Here is an 18196-nt window from a genome sequence, read left to right on the forward strand (position 1 = left end):
CTTTGGAAGGGAAGACATGATTGAATTTTAAAAAATAAAGTAACAAAACAATAGAATTCACAGGTTCATAAAGACTGAGTACTGGGTGACAATAATCAATTAAAAAAAAGCAGAAATAGCTCATGTATACTGAGCTAACTCAACAATATTTTGAAGCAAATGAGAAAAAAATACAATTTTGCTGAGTGCATTAGATTTAAAGGCATAGTTTGCTTCAAAGTAATGCAGGAACATTTAGAACTAAAGCCATTGTTGACTGCAGAATTCTTTAGGTTTCATAAACGGAATCAAAAGGAAGGGAAGTCCGTTTCTGTGTATGTGGCTGAATTGAAGTGTCCTAAGCATTGTCCTGGGTAAAGGGGCTTAATGATGCACTGAGATTTTTGTTTGTGGGATCTTTCAAGAAAGCATTAAAATAAAAGCTCTTAACTGAAGTATAGCTTACATTTAAAAGAACGGCTGAAATTGTACTAATGGAAACAGCAGAGACGCAATTGAGCTGCAGTCAGTAATGAAAGTGAACATGAACAAAATCGCAATGTCTAAATAGAAACTGGCCTGGCTGAACAAATTGTGTTATCATTGTGACAGGGGCTCACATACACCAGACAAATTCAGGATCAAAGGTAAAACTTGTAGAAAATGCAACAAAGTAGGAACGCGTACAGACAGACAAAAATAAGTGGACTGCATAGAGTACAGAAAAAGAAAAGTCAAGGTACAATTGCAAAAAGAGCACTAATCTGCATGCTATTGATGAAAATTCTGATAATGGTGAGAGCAACACAGCAATGAGTAGCAATGAGATTTTCGATGTGAAATCTAACTGACAAGCAATATGGCTTATGCCAGAAGTAAATAACAAATTAATTTCAGTCATTCTACAAAATGTGTTTCAACAGCTTTCCAAAGACACTAAACTGAAGCCTGCAGATATCCAACTAAAAACTTGACTGGAGAAAAGAGATTCGTGAGCCAAATACAACAACTAACAAACCACACTGGGCTTGTATGTGGTAAAAACAAAAGGGCCAGCATTGTGGGGATGTGATTGGCTGAGACAACTATAACTTGGATCCATCCACTGCAAGAAGCCATATGAAAACGGATTAAGATAAATATTCGAAGATGCCACAGCAGTGATCAAGGATGGCATTGGAAAACTCAAACATGTCAAGGGAAAATGGTGTTAAAATGAAAATGCTGTACTCAAGTTGTGGATGACCCATATGGTTCCATATGCCATCCATGATAAAGTAGCCAATGAGCTAGATCGCATGGAGCTTAAGGAATTCTTTCCAAGATAGAATGGAGACAATGGGCAACACCAGTGGTCCCAGTAGCCAAGAAGAATGGGAAAAGCAGGATTTGTGGTGACTTTAAGGTTACCATCAATGCAGTACTGAAGGCAGATCAATATCCTCTGTCCAGGATAGAGGATATTTTTGCGAACTTTTCTGAAGGAAAAACACATCAGCAAAGTGGACTTAGCTGAAGCCTACATGCCAATGGAGACGGAAGAAGCGTCCAAAGTGTTTTTCACCATAAGGGGTGAACACTCAAAAAGGGCTTTACCACTATAATAAGCTTATTTTTGGAGTAGCATCTGCACCTGGACATTGGCAGAAAGCTATTATTATTATTCTGATTATGAGGACACGCAGTCCCCTTTTATTGTCATTTAGTAATGCATGCATTAAGAAATGATAAAAATGTTTTTCCAGAATATCACGAAAACATGACAAACCGACTTAAAAACTAACAAAAACCACATAACAGATAGTTACAACAGTGCAAAGCAATACCATAATTTGATAAGAACAGACCATGGCATAGTAAAAATCTGAGTCTCTCAAAAGTCCCATCATCTCACGCAGACGGTAAACCTCCAGAGCCGCCAACTTGCCGATGCAGCATCCGACCACAATCCAACTCTGAGTCCGTCTGAAAAACTCCCAACCTCTGACCACCTCGACACCGAGCACTATCTCTGCCGAGCGTTTCGACCCCGGTCCCGGCAACAGGCGATACTCAAAGCCGAGGATTTGGGGCCTTCATTTACGGAGATTCTCGATCGCACAGTAGCAGCGGCAGTGAAGCAGGCATTTCAGAAGTTTCTCCAGATGTTCCTCTGTGCTTCACAGCTGTCCCCATCAAATCGAGATTTTGTATGGCACCCCTAGTTACACGTATCAATATTCATTAGTAACGGCCGTGCGCGCTGCGTCACATCATCTTCTCCTCCCTCCCTAATCTATGCTATGGACCAGGTGCTGCAAGGCTGCCCAGGCACTCAGTGTTAATCTGGATGACATCATTGTTACCAGTGAGGATGACAAGGAACATCTCCAAAACCTCAAGGCAGTTTTAAAAAAGATTTAAAGGTTATGGGTTCTGAGCACAATGCGCTAAATATGCATTCTTTGAATCAAGCATCAACATCGATGAAGTTATAAAGAAGGCAAGAAAGCAGCTATACTTTATTAGGAGTTGAAGAGATTTGGCATGTCAACAAATACACTCAAAAACTTCTATAGTTGTACTCTGACAGGCTGCATCACTGTCTGGTATGGAGGCGGAGCTACTGCACAGGACCAAAAGAAGCTGCAGAAGGTTATAAATCTAGTCAGCCCCATCTTGGGCAATAGCCTACAAAGTACCCAGGATATCTTTAGGGAGCGGTGTCTCAGAAAGGCAGTGTCCATTATTAAGGCAACATGCATCGAAGTTGCTGGTGAACGCAGCAGGCCAGGCAGCATCTCTAGGAAGAGGTACAGTCGGCATTTCAGGCCGAGACGGCCTGACCCGTCCTGACGAAGGGTCTTGGCCTGAAACGTCGACTGTACCTCTTCCTAGAGACACTGCCTGGCCTGCTGCGTTCACCAGCAACTTTGATCTGATTTACTGTGGTCACATTAGATTAGATTATGAGGACACGCAGTCCTCTTTTATTGTCATTTAGTAATGCATGCATTAAGAAATGATACAATTTTTTCCTCCAGAATTATATCACAGAAACACAAGACAAACCAAGACTAAAAACTGACAAAAAGCACATAATTGTAACATATAGTTACAACAGTGCAAAGCAATACCATAATTTGATGAAGAACAGACCAAGGACACTGTAAAAAAAAAAAGTCTCGAAGTCTCTCAAAAGTCCCATCATCTCACGCAGACGGTTGAAGGGAGAAACAACATAATTAATGTGCAAGGATTACACAAATATGTTGAGAAAATTTAAACAGTGGTTGATGCCCCAAGGCTACAGGGCATGTCATAGTTGTAGTCCGTTTTAGGATTTGTCAACTACTGTAACAGGTTCCTGCCAAACCTGGCTACAGTGCTTCAACTCACTACTATAGATTGTGAAGAATTGGCCACACACAAAGCAGAGTGAGATGGCTCTCAAAAATGTAAAGGAAATGGTGACATCAAACACTGTACTGACAACACATCATGATCCACATTGCCCAGTGAAACTTGCCTGTGCCACCTCACCTTATGGTTTAGGATAAACACCCCATAGATTTTATATCATGTTTCCTTATCACTGCAGAGAAAAATTATGCAGATTGACAGAGGCCTTGAGTCTGGCTTGGAGCAAAAATGTTTCAACCAAAATTCCCTCTAATTTGTAAATAACCAGTGTGTGCAAAAATCTTGTGCTGAATAATCTGTTGCTGAGTGACATGTGCACATTGAATTTTATAGATGAACTTGCCCTTGATGGTGGTTGCCTTAAGTGGGGATTTGTTATACCATCCATGCTGAGAAGAGCTACATACTACTCATATAAATATGGCCAAATGCAAGTGTTGGCTTGAAGATGTGTCTGTTGGCCTAGTACAGTTCGAGCATCTTACCGTGCACTGACAGGGATGCCAATATGTCCGGAAGACGCCAAGGGCAGCACCTCTCCATTACCCTGGCAGAGGATTCATGTGGAATTTGCCAGCCCCTTCCTTCCTGGTCACTAATTACTTGGTAGTAGTGGATGCGACATGACATGGATAAGCAAGGCTTTGGGTCTACTCCCAGGTTTTAATCTGAGGGCTCAATCCTGGTTTAGAATATTGTCGTTCACTTCAATTGTTCACATGATTTGTTTTTCTCCTGCATTGGGTGTTGATATCATTCGGAGAGGGCACATCAATCAGTTGAAGAGACCAGAGTCAGCTGTCAGAGAACAGTGGCCATAACTGTCAGAACCACTTCCAGCAGCCCCAGAGTCAACTCCTACAACCAACATAGAGAAGACCCCAGAACCTGATATTGCTTCACAGCCACAAGTGTCATCTGCCAAGCAGAGTGATCCCACTTATCAGGAATAGTGTTTATCCTACAAAATCCTCCAGTGATTAAATCTTTAGGTCTGAATGGGACACTTAAAATTTACTATGATATCGATGTCTATATATAGTAGAGATACATTCTGTATTGAGATTAAAGTATGTTGTGTATTTAATATTTCAGTAATTTTTGAATGATCCATGTATATACACACACACACACACACAATGATTAAGCATTCATGTTTGCTGAAATAACTCATTGGGGGTTATAAGTTATAACGTGAATTGCATACATCACGTTACCACTTGATACATGGGCGCCTCGCTTAAAGTACGTGCAAAGTTAGACCCGTATTACTGAACACCCGTGTCTTCCTTTGAATTAGTTTAATGTTTTGAAATTACAAAACATAACATTGGCAACAAGGAATTACTCATGGCAGTTTAGAAGAATGAGGGGGAAACCTAATGAATATTGAAATGCCTAGCTAGAATGGATGTGGAGAGGATATTTCCTATAGTGGGGGATTCTAGGACCACAGGGGGCAGAGACTCAGAGGGACATCCATTTAGAACAGAGATGAGGAAAAATTTCTTTAGCCAGATGGCGGTGAATGTGTGGAATTCATTGCCACAGACAGTTATGCAGGTCAAGGCACTGGGTATATTTAAGTTACAGGTTGATGTGTTCTTGATTAATCAGGGCATCAAAGGTTACTGTGAGAAGGCAAGCAAATGGGGTTGAGAGGGATAAGTTAGCAGTGATAGAATTGCAGAGCAGACTTAATGAACCAAACGGCCTAGTTTGCTCCTATGTCATAGTCTAAGAAAGTGATGCATCAAACCCCTGAAGTTCATAGGGGACTGCAGAGACTGTGCATGTCAGAATCTCGAGAAACAAAATCTACTGGAAACACTCAGCAGTTCAAGCAGCAATTGTGGGAGAGAAGGAATTGTTAATGTTGACAATTCCGTTCCCTCCTATCAAGGCTGCTTGACCTGTTGTGTTTCTCCAGCAGACCGTTCCTCAGAAGTTCACATTTGAACTGAAATGCCTTCATGTGCAACATATGACATCCCTCCACACCCAGCCCGAAGTTTAACTCATTTAGATTTCAGTATCTATTCTACTAAATATATTTTTTCACAACTATAATCACTGCATCTTCAACACGTAATTTCCCTTTGGGATTTGTGTTTTGGAACTGTCTCTAAGACCTGGCGTTTTTGCCGGTATCCTGAAGGATTCAGTGAAATGCACTGTTGAGAAATGCAGGTACGGCCACGAAGGCCTTTGCTGGAGCAGACTTGGGGCTGGATTGAAGTGGCGGGGCCGGGCCCAAGAGCTAACAGCAAACTGAATTTTAGCTGAATTAACACAGAGACAGGTTAAAAAGATTAAGGTATTGGGGTTGGGGACAAAGGATGAACCAGTGTTCAGCTCACTACCCAGTGAGATTTTATTTAGTTCAGCGCTAAATGGACTGCAGCCATCCACAAGAGCCTGTGCTCAACTACCTTCATGGCCATGGACTCATTTTCCAGGATTCTGTAGTTCACACTCAGTATATCATTTGTTTACTTCTTAAAAACTGCACGATTTGTTCTTTTCTTCGCATATTGGATGTTTGACCGACTTTGTTTTTTTTCACACATTCTATTGTTTCTTTGTCTTGTGGCTGCCTGCAAGATGATGAATCTCAAGGTCGTATATGGTATACACACTTTGATAATAAATGTACTTTGAACTTATGTGCCACCTAAGCCTTGACATAAGCAAAACTTTCCACAGTAACTCACACAATGAATTAATTCAATTACAGTGCTCAACTCAAAAAGCCACATGAATAGGATGAAATGAACATCGTTGCAAACTCTGTGGCACATCAATAAACAGCATGTGTATCAAACTTTACAAGTTGCTGCTTGTTTGTGCTTACATTCTGGAAAGGTAGGGGTGGATCCTGCATCACTGATTACAGCTAGAAATCATCATTTGACATTGTTGCGAGGCTCACCTCAAAAAGGTACAAATCACAACTTTTCCCCAAAGAGCCTTGTTTTGAAAAAGTCAAATTAACAAACAATTGCAGCTATTGGAATCAATTCAGTCTTGAATTATATTTACATCAGTCAAATTGCTGTAACACCCTGGCAAAATTTGGGTGTACAACTTGTTCCCCCAATCTTCCAGTAAAATTTGTTCTCTGCATCTTCTTTTACCCACTACTAAGTTATCTGGCCACTGGAGTAGTTCCAGATAAGTGGGCGTCAAATGTTATTGCTTTGTTCAAGAAAGGGAGTCGGGACAACCCTGGGAATTATAGACCTGTGAGTCTTACTTTAGTGATGGGCAAATTATTGTAGACAATCTGTAGCCATAAGACTTGCAAGTATTTAGAGAAGCATTGTGCGATTAGGGGTAGTCAGCATAGGTTTGTGAGGGGCAGGTCATGCTTCAAAAGGCTGAATATATTGAGGATGTGACAAGTGACATTCATGAAGGTAGAGCAGCGGATGTGGTGATATGTAACGTTATAAAACTCTATTTAGGTAACATCTGGTGTATTCCACACAGTTCTGGTGGCCTCACTTACAGAAGGTGCAGGAGAGGTTTTCCAGGATGTTGCAATCAATGGAGACTGGACAATCTTGGATTGTTTTCTCTGGAGTAGCAGAGGCTGAGGGGAGATTCTTACGCGTAGGTAAGAATAAGACAGGGAGCATCTGTTTCCCAGTATAAAAATGTCTAAATTGAAGGCATGCATTGCATTGAAGGTGAGAGGGGAAAGGTTCAAAAGGGGATGCGAGGAGCAAGTTATTTTACTCTGAGAGTGGTGGATGCCTGGAATGCATTGTCTGGTATGGTGGTAGAGGTAAATACAGGTGTGCGCTGCTTAATGTCCATTCGGACAACGTCCGATCGCATATACGCCCTTAGTCACGATCGGAGAACGTGACGTAGCGGACGTAACCAATCTCGTGTATCGTGTGTCTCGAGTGTAGTAGCGTTATCTGTTTAATTTCGAAAATATTACCGTAAAGTGCATCATGGCTTCCAAACGCAGCAAAACCACTCCTAGAGACAGCAGCAGCAAAAGTATTGATTTGGAAGTGAAACAAAAGGTTATTAAACAATATGAAGGTGGAAAACCAGTGAATGCTATTGCTCGGGATTTAGGCATGTCACACTCGACAATCACGACGATCCTGAAAAACAAAGAAAAAATTCTCGAAGTTGTTAAAGGATCGGCTTCACTGAAAACTACAAGGCTCATGATCCTGCTCCTCTTTGATAAATTGTGTGATATAGGCTAAGAAAATGTTTACATAAAAGTTTAAAAAGTGAAAAAAAGTTTAAAATGAAATAAAAAATTATAATGTGTGTATGTATTAGTGTACAGTATACAGTTTTAGTGCAAGCTCTTGGCTATTTAGTCAATACAGGTACACTACAGTACTCCATATAGGTTTGCTAAGTATATACAGGTCAACCTTCACTAATCCAGCACAACTGGGACCTGAGGAGTGCCAGATTAGTGAAAATGCCCAATTACAGAAGGATCAAATTAAGCGTAATCAGTGCCAGTTTATCGAAGAAATCGTATTACAGGCAGTCGGATTAGTGAAGTTATTAGTGTAATATGGTGTTCGCACAACGTCGAAATCACATAACATCCGATTTCACAGAACGTATCGTGGACATTAAGCTGCACATACCTGTACATGAGAGGTTTTTAAGAGACATATATAGACACATAAATGTGAGGAAAATGGAGGGATATGGGTATTGTGTAGGTAGGAGAAATTAGTTTCTGGGTGTTTTGATTTACTTTCCAGCTGGTTTGGAATAACATTGTGGGCCACAGGGCCTGTTCCTATGTTGTACTGTTCAAGGTTCTGTGTTCTATTTGATAAAGGATCCCCGTGATATGCTTATTCTGAAAGTTAGGAGGCATTAGATCCCAGGAAAGCTGGCTATGTGGATTCAGAATTGGCTTGCTCATAGAAGGCAGATGGTGGTAGTGAATGGACAGTATTCTGCTTGGAGGTCAGTGACCAATGGTGTTCTGCAGGGATCTGTTCAGGGACCCCCGCCCTTCGTGATTTTTGTAAATGACTTGGGTGTGGAAGTGATAGGGTGGGTTTGAGGTTTGCAGATGACATGAAGGATGGTGGAATTGTGCATAGATTTATAAAACAGTACAGCACTGTAACAGGTCCTTCGGCCATCTCGTCAGTACCAAACCTTTCAAGCTGCCTAGACCCATCAATTTGCACTTGGACCACAGTCCTACCATCCATATACCTATCCTAACTTCCCCAAAACATTGAAATCGAACTCACGTGCACCACTTGTCCCACCCTTACACTACCCTCTGAGTGAAGTTTCACCTCATATTCCCCTTAAACTTTTCATCCTTTACCCATAACACATGAACTCCAGCTGTAGACCCACCCAACCTCAGTGGAAAAACGCTGCTTGCGCATACCCTATCTATACCCCTTATAAAAAAAGAATACCATTTGTTATCCCTCAACAGGCCTGTTGACAGTTGGTATTGCAATATTTTACTGCACTAATCTAAATTCACTCAATTCTTTAAAGATAGTGTATTGTCAAAACACTGAAATCAAAAATGTTTATCTTTTCACTTCTCATTTGACAAGAGATTTATCTCTCAACAAGTCTTATCGGATCTCATCGTTTTCTTGAAACTTAATACAGACAGAATACAGCAGTACAAAGAACATATTTTATTTAGTTATACAGCACAGTGACAGGCCCTTCCAGCCCAAGCCTATACTACTTAATTATACACGTGACCAATTAAACTACTATCCCACGTCTTCGGAATATGGGAGCATTCAACATTAACTGTCTACAAAAGTCCTATCTAGTTTGATATCATCTTTAGCAAATTACAGCTCCAAGGAATCTCCCATCTTCCACTTACTGGAGGGCAGATTAATCTTTCTAAATACTTGCAACAACATTCCACTCCCATTGGTTGTGATCTTTCTAGCATAATACGATTTTCCCATACATCTCAGGACAGAAAACATCCTTACAAAATCAAAGTATTTCTTGCCTCATTGTCCTGTTGTAGAATAATCAGAACATACATTACTGAACAAAAATATATCTTATCTCACCAGGTAGTTAAATCTTATGTATTTAAACATTGCTCTTCACAAGAGCTTTTTGCAAAAATGGAAACGTTACAATTTTCAGCAATCTACTGAGAATACGATAAATGACCCTGCAACAGTAACTTTCTCAGAGGTTTACACACTTGTTACAGCAATAATCATCTCCAACCACCTAGGCTCGGCCATCTTTAAGATAAAAAGGTCACAGAAATCACACATTATTGTCACAGTTTAATAAAACACAGTATACTGTCCCAGGGTACTACAAAGAAATTAAATAACCCAAATGCAAAGGTTTAAATACTGATTAGGCAATTACTGCTACTTTGTTGAAGGCTTCAAAGGACTGGGAATTCTATTTTTCTCCCCAAAAAAACACCAAACTTTTAGAGGTAGAATGCATGTAAAGTGTACTCTGAACCAAGACTAATCTTCTCAAATTTACCAATAAAGGTAAGAAAGGTTTCTGAAAAAAGGGGGAGATTCAACTTCACAAGTAAGAGCAATAGCAGGAAAAAAAACTGAAATAATCGATGTACATGATCTTTAAATGCAATCTCACTGAGGTTGGGTAGCAACATTTCACTAGAAAAAGGGCAGTTATATCAAGGCTATTTCCTAATAAAACAACATTGCAGCACGGTACAGTCCCTTCAGCCCACGAAGTGCTACATCTTAACCTATCAATCTAACCCTTTCCGCCTAAATAGATCTCCATTTTTCTACCATCCATATGCCCAAGAGTCTCTTAAATGTCCCTAATGTATCTGACTCCACCATCACCCATGGGGTGCATTCCAGAAATCCACTGGGTAAAAAAAAATTACCTCTGGCATCCACCGTTACTTTCCAATTACTTTAAAATTATACCCCCTTATTGGGCATTTCCACCCTGGGAAAAAATCTTGACTATCCATTCGATATTATGCCTCTTATCACCTGGTACAAGTCACCTTTCATCTAAGACCATTATATTAAACAGACTGTTTGTAAAACTACAGAATAAAACTAAAAGTTGAGCTTTAGAGTGGACAGCCTTTTCCAAAGTCAAATAAAAGCATAAACGATCTAACCTCATCATGAACATCATTATTGTGCCTGCTCCCATAGCCAAAATAACCGATATCCATTATTCTGATTACAGAAATTGAAAGATTCACACCCCCTAATTTTAGTCTTAAATTGGAAACCCCTTATTCTGAAGTACAACTTTAGTCCTACATTCGCCCAGGAGAGGAAATATCTTCGTTGTATTTACCCTGTCAAGTTCCCCTTGAATCCAATGGTCATTAACTCAAATTCCAGTGTCCTTCCTTGCAAAGAAATCCCTTCATCCCAGGAAACAATGTAGCAAATCTTCTCTGAACTGCTAAGTATATCCCATCCTAAACTGCACACAGTATTTGAGATGTGGTCTCATCAAATTTTTAAATGCCTGAAACAAAACACTCTATATCCTATTTCCTTCCTTGACTGCTAACTTTGCAAACAGATAAAACATGTATGAGAACATCCACAACCCCATGTATAGCAGCATCTTGAACTTTCTCCACTTAATGTTTTGTTTTGTGCCTACTGTGTCCAAAAGTTTGACGTTACTCATCTACATATTTCACTTTACACTTGGTCCTTCTTACATCTTGCATACCTACCTGATATCTAAGCTTGGCCACATGCTTCAGACATTAATTCAGATGAAGCATCAATCACTCTCAACTTGCCAACCCCAAAATGAGCCACTTACTGTAAAACTTTGCCAGACAGGCAATCCTTTATTATCAGTGCCAATGGTTACCTCCAGCACTATGAGCACTCCTGATGCACTTTAAACATAAGACCTAATTATCTTGATTATCAAAATCAAATTCAAAGGTGATCTTTACTTGTTTGATTACTATGTAATAACTCAATCCAAACAATTTCACGATAACAGGTGTTATACCTATTGCCTTGTCCCAATTTAAGTCATGTTAGATTTGCAGTTTTCTTGCTCCGTTAGACTCTCCCAGAAGATGAGGTATTTATTCCAAAATGTTTCATTACTACTGTAATCACTTCTAGTAATATTCAAGGTTTTAGCACATCAGGTTTCTACATCCATTAGCTTCTATGATTATGGTCATTGTTTAAAACACTTAATATTTTGCTTTCAGATTTTCTACTATAGGGGGTCCTTTAGTGTCCATATTGTAATTGCAAAATTTGTTCCAAGTCTCTTCCATTTTCATATTCCTCATCCTCTAAGGAGCTGACACCCCACTTTTTTTTTGTAGATCTCAGTCTATTAACCTTTCTTGCACAATTACCATGTCCTTTCCTTTGTTTGCTAATCCAATGTTTTTGCAGCATAAATTTTGCTTTCCTAATTATAGCCAAGCTAAACTTGAGCTTGAGAAGGGTGGTCTGCCCTTGCCTATCGTTTTTGTTGAAAATATTTTTTGAAGTGTCTGCCACTCTGAACTTACTGTGTTTTACTTCTATTTTCCCCCTACAGCTATCATGCACTGTGACGGAGTGTTCTGAGAGGCTGGTGATGAACATATCAACTCCTGCCTGCGGAGCAACTTGGATAGGCTCCAGTTTGCCTAATGTCACAAATCAATGGCAGATGACATTTCACTGGCTCCTCGCTCTAACCTGGAACATCAGGACAGTGAAGGTGCACACATCAGGATGTTCTTCATCGACTACAGCTTTGCATTCAATACAATCATCCCCTCAAAACGAATCAATAAGCTCCAAGACCTAGGCCTCAATAACCCCTTGTGCAGCTGGGTCCTCACTTCAGCCAGTTTCTCTTCCACTATCACCATCAGCACAGGTGCACCACAAGGCTGTGTACTTAGCCCCCTGCCCTGCTCCGCTCACTTTGTACTCATTACTGTGAAGCTAACACAGCTCAATTGCCAAATGTATGTTTGCTGACAACACCCCGTCATTGGCCAAACGAATCAAAGGTGGTGGCAAATTAGCATACAGGAAAGGAGAGGGAAAATATGGCTGAGTTGTGTCATAACAACATCTCACTCAATGTCAGCAAGACCAAGGAACTGATTATTGACTACAGGAGGAGACTGGAGGTCTAAGAGCTAGTCCCCATCAGAGATGCAGAGGGTCAGCAACTTTAACTTCCTCAGCATTATCATTTTAGAGGATCTATCCTATTTCTAGCATATAAATGCCATTACAAAGAAAGCACAGCAGTGCTCTGCTTTCTTAGAAGTTTGCAAAGATTCAGCATGTCACCTATAACTTTGGCGAACTTCTCTAATAGTATAGTACAAATAGTATAGATACAGCCAGCAGGTCGTGGGTAAACCCCCTCTCCACCAGCCACTGAGCACATCCGGCATAGAACGTTGTCACAGGAAAACAGCATCCATCAGGCCATGATCTTCTCTTGCTGCTGCCATCAGGAAAGAAGTACATGAGCCTCAGGACCCACACCACCAGTTTCAGGAACGGTTATTACCCCTCAACTATCAGGCTCTTGAATTTGAGGGGATAACTTCAATCACTCCAACCATGAACTATACCCACAACCTATGTACTCACAAGGTCTTTTCCTCTTGTTCTCGATATTTATTGCTTATTTTGGTTTATTTCTTTTTGTATTTTCAGTTTGTCATCTTTTTCACATTGGTTGTTTGTCCATCTTGTTAAGTGTGCTCTTTCAGATTCTATTGTTTCTTTGTATTTACTGTGGCCATCCAAAAGAAAATGAATTTCAGGGTTATACGTCACCATATACATGCAATGTAATGTACTGTAATGTCTTTTGAACTACAGCTCTGAGCTGTGGAGGTAGTGTAATTAATACAAAGGAAAAACAACAAAACTGAATGTCATCCAAAAGAATTTCATTCTAAGTAAATCTGAGTACCTAGACAAATACAAGCAAATGCAGCTTTAGGTAGTTTGTCTATAAGGCAGCTATCTCTTCCAGAAGTACGTATTTTCCAGCAATTGGTCTGAGGCGAAGTAAAAGAGTTTTCTTTACTCAAGACTCATCGGTGACTAGGACACTAGACTGGTCTTTAAAAGAACAGCATGAAAATTCATACATACCCAACAAGCCTTCTCAGGTTTCCATGGATGTAGAATTCAGCAGGGCTTTCAACCCCGTGCCTGTGAAAGGAACAAAAACACGTAACTACTCCATAGTTTGTGAATGGACATGGGTGAACATCTGAGTACTTCCATGCACACTAGATTTACATCACACAAGGGCAGCATGCAACTCAAGCTTTTACAAATAGTAACAAACTTCAAATTTAAAGATTGGAAAATAGATAAAGTAAAAAATTAGTCTTAAAATTGACAATATCTAATGCATTTTATTACTGCTTGAGGACAAAAATCAAATTTTCTTTTAAAGTTTTACCTGCACTGATCTACATTTTGTGTGCTTTGTTTCAGGTTTTAATTTAAAGCATTCAGCGTTTAGCAAGAGTTGCATTACATTCATGTTATGATGGGCAAATTTAGACTCTTTAATCAAGACAGGGTTAAAACAGAACAAGTTTATCACTAGTTAACACTAATTAGAAATTTATTTGCCTATTTTCCTATTTTAATGTTTGGAAGTTTACATTTTTTAACAATTTATAACTATAATAGTTACCAAGAAAGGTTGTATATACACATCAGTGCCTTAAAATTAGAGATTTAGCATTACGGTTACCTTGTGCATTGTGCGAGGTGGTTAAGGTTTAGTCATCCGTCCTGCGATATATTCCTTTAAAAAAATCAGCCATCATCTTTCATTTCATCATAAAGACATTGAGCCATGTAAACTGACTGGGATTGCCGAGACTTAGTCACATTAACACTGAAAATTGCAAATACATTTTAAAATTCAGTATAGAAAGACATTAACTTTTTTTGTAGTCATTAACCTCGTGCATTTTTTTTGTTTGGTGTTTGTTAACTGTGACATCGGTTATTAGACTCCAAACACTGCAGAGCTCAGGACCCGTTTGGCATAATATCAAACGTACGATTTTAACTGTGTTAGTCACAAAATAGAATCTACAAGGAATATTTTGTCTTTTAACAGTTTTATGGTGAAACAGTGGTCTTACCTCTATCTTCTTTATGTTTTGTTCACATAAAATGCAGGCATAAAAAGTCCGCTATGTTTATTTTAGCAGATGAAACCATTTGTGTGTTTATTTCACCGTTTCTGTACATATTAACCAAAATACATGCAACAGGTTTAAACTGTTTTCTTTTAATTTTCAACTCAATCCAAGGACTTTAACCAAACTATTTTTTTGTTGGTAAAATAAAATCATTAGAACACCAAGGTCTTTAAATTTAGTGAAAGTGTTTATTGTACTGCAGGAAAAAGTTTTTATTTCTAAGGAAAAGAGGGAATTCGATTTAGTTCTATACAAAAGAATTGAACTTTATTGACAAACTGTTGCAAGTGTGTCTGACAAATGTTTAGCTACCTATTTAGGCAGGCTCACACAGGAGTGTAATGCATGTTTATGACCAGGCACAGATTAAAGATAACAGACAATTGTGGTTATAAACTTCCAACTACACACACACTCAATTTTAGCTGCAGTGTCCCTTTTTACATTAGCAGAAAGACCCACTCAAAAATCGCCATAAGCATAGAGAAGGGAAATGGAAAAAATTGTATAATGGAGAATTGGGAATGAAATGAAGAAAATCCAAGAGCTTCCAAAATTATTTCTGACATGATGAACGATAAATTTAGGTAAATGTTCAACTCTTAAGTTACTAAAAACGCCTGAATATAAAGATCCCAGCTACCCAAATTCTTGAAACACTTTTATACAAAAAGACAGATACCCTCCATGAAATGCAAGTTGCTACAGATCCAATGAACATTGCTTCAACATAAAAATCCTGAAGCACATGACTGTAATCTATCCACAAGTACACAAATAAATATAATGGTGTCAAAAGTCCTTCAGTTTTTTTTTCCTTTGACATCACTAATGTTCAACATATACTGTGGAAATATGCATTCTGCATCAGGTAACCAAAGTTCATGGAAGATCAACAGGGGAAAAGACAATCAAATTCGCCACAAGCTGAAACTACAGCAGTTTTTGCAAGGGTTCCTGGCAGGGCTGACAAATACATTGCTAAAGCTGCCCACCTAATAACCCAAATTTCATTACAATGCTAAGGAACATAACAGCCAAGAGGAGAGCAAACACTGGGAGTTAAATGACTGTCGCAGACTGTCCATTTGAGAATAATGTTCAATTTGAAGTATACAATAATGCACTTTCCATAATTCAAATCAACCCATATTGATAAAACAAAATTACGTTCTATTCCAAGATGCCAAGATGGCACTTATATCAAACAATCCGATTAATAATGAGCAAGGACAGCAACCAAGCTTTCTGCAAGCTGGAAGCAAATTTGTTAAAGAATATTTACATTGACAATGTATTTCTCTTCTACCAGAAGTGAAAACGTTGCCTTGGACAATTCTAATGGATCACCAACATGTAAATCTTGGTAGGGTCTTTGGGAAAAAACACACAAATTAAATGTACACAACATCCCTTTATAAAAATCCTGAAGATTTGCTTTCTGGTTAAACTAGCCTTTATCTGATATTGAAACACTATTTAGGTTTAAAACAATAGACTAATACAAGCCTCAAACACTAAGGATAGTACCAAAGAGACTGGCGAAGCTTCATTAAAATGAATAATTCTGTAAAGAGGCAGAGGGTGAATGGAATGTGGCGAAGATTTGATTTGACAATTTTGAAATGCAGCTCGTATAATCCAATGGGATTCTGCAACTCCAAAGATCATTTAAAACATTGTCTGAACTGAATCAAAAATGTCCAGGTAAACAAGCCTTAATATACCTACATAGCAGAATGAAATTCAAATGGCAAATAAAGGCCATCTTTACACATACATGTAAATTGACAGATGTGCCAACAGTATAAAAACAAAAGCAAAGCATTCTAATCATTTGAGTTCAGCTAGAACTCAGAGCCTGCTAATTTACTGAAACAATCATGCCAGAGTTGCACTATCATGGGTTTTAATTATCTAGACATGTACATAAATCAGTCCACCCAGTAAAATTTCCAGAGTAGAAAACAAACGGACTATTACTTGTCTCACAGCTGATAACAAGATGGTGACCACAGAAGATTGAAGCAATTTATAAGGACGCACACATGGTTGATTGGAGGCTGGCCTTAGTATCGCCCGTAAGGATGTTCTCTGTACATTCCCTTCAGTGGCCTTGCTGGTGCCTTCCTGCTTGTTCGTCCTGCATTCCACTCTTCCTGACCTGTAAGTATATTAATGTTTACATTAGAAAGCTGGTACCAAATGTGCAAAACATCCAAATTCACAACAACCTGGTGCTGTTCTACTTGTAACTTTACTGCCCTTGGAAAACATCAGTCGACCAGTGAGCAACAATTCTGACATTCAATTGCATTTCAAAGTCAGGTAGTTAACTAGTCAATGGATGAAGATGGTAAGATGATAATATAACCTCTAGAATAATCCATCTTCTGAAGTGCAAAAGGAGCCTGAAAGACAATGTGATTGAACTATGACATCCCAAATGCCGAATTTCAAACTTGAAACACAAAACATTTTCTGGCTGAATTAGTAAACTGCCCTACTATAACAAAAGGCCAGCAAATAACTGGGGAAGGGGAACAGACGTGCATAACCAAGCACAGTGGAAATCAAGAACTTATTTATGCATGGAAAGATAAATGACCAGTTAAGTGAAACTTTCAAGATGACATTTACTTATTTCTTGTGAAAATTCTCAAGCTGTGATACGGACCTCAAGACAAACACAGTGAATGATTCTAGAGTATACACTACATTTCCATCAATCTAACCTTATTTTAACCATGAATAGGATTTCTGATCATGACTACATTTTATCAAGGCAAGCAGGAGCTGCAAATGGCAAGCTAGAAATAGAATGAAGCAGAGGAAAAAGAGCAGTTTGTCAACTTGATTTCAATGTCTGAAAGTCAAAAGCAAAACCTTTGTAGATTGATGAGAATGATGTCAAAAAGCTCCATTTACTTCATTTATTGTGATGTAATGTGACCATAATGGGTCATATTTTAAGTTTTTAAAAAATCAACACATCAATTATATAATTTAATGAGGCAAGACAGAACAAGCTTGTTCATTTTTACCTTAAAAACATTTTAATCTAGCACTGGATCAGCAATCAAAACATACAAATGAAATTTACTCACCATAATCATCATATGCATCCTGTACTTCACCATGTCCATAGTCAAAATATTCAGCGTCACTGTAAACAGAATGCCAAATGTCACCAGGTAATGCATTGAAGCTTTCAACGCAGACAACAAAGTATTTTGGCACTGGTTCCATATTGCAATCTGATATTCTCAAATAATGCTCTGGCTTGTTTCTGAAAACACTGACCACCAGCTTACTTAATCCAGATCCAAAACTTGACACACTGTATTTTTAATGCTAACCACATGGAGGACGATGAACAGCTACAAACATGATTACGAGATAAAGTTATGCTTTTAATCCTAAAAAAACAAAACAGCTGAACATTTTCTAACAAAATATGCAATCTTGTGTTGTCAATGTACCTTAATTATTTTTAAAATGCCGGAATTGTGCATAAACTGTGCCCAAACTTTGAGAAAATAAAATGCATTGAAGTATTTCTGGGCAACAAGTATGGTGCAGGTATGGCAAGGTAGACAGAGA

General features: G+C 38.8%; 1 protein-coding gene across 5 annotated transcripts in view; it reads right to left on the bottom strand.

Annotated features, from left to right (window-relative positions):
* Positions 1–1730: 1730 nt before the first annotated feature.
* LOC140190623 (KH domain-containing, RNA-binding, signal transduction-associated protein 1-like) overlaps positions 1731–18196 on the bottom strand; it is a 37017-nt gene continuing 20551 nt past the window's right edge. For 2 of the 5 annotated variants that reach the window (XM_072247341.1, XM_072247343.1), the window contains exons 8-9: positions 17701–17759; positions 14762–16757 (exon numbers count right to left, since the gene is read on the bottom strand). In XM_072247341.1, the coding sequence (XP_072103442.1) occupies positions 16663–16757; positions 17701–17759 (154 nt within the window). In that variant the 3' untranslated portion in view covers positions 14762–16662. Of the gene's footprint in view, positions 2180–7541; positions 13578–14761; positions 16758–17700; positions 17760–18196 lie in introns of those variants that run through there. The other 3 variants (XR_011883652.1, XR_011883653.1, XR_011883651.1) reach the window with 3 other exon arrangements.

Source organism: Mobula birostris, chromosome 30 (genome assembly GCF_030028105.1).
Source record: "Mobula birostris isolate sMobBir1 chromosome 30, sMobBir1.hap1, whole genome shotgun sequence".
NCBI classification, from domain to species: Eukaryota; Metazoa; Chordata; class Chondrichthyes; order Myliobatiformes; family Myliobatidae; genus Mobula; species Mobula birostris.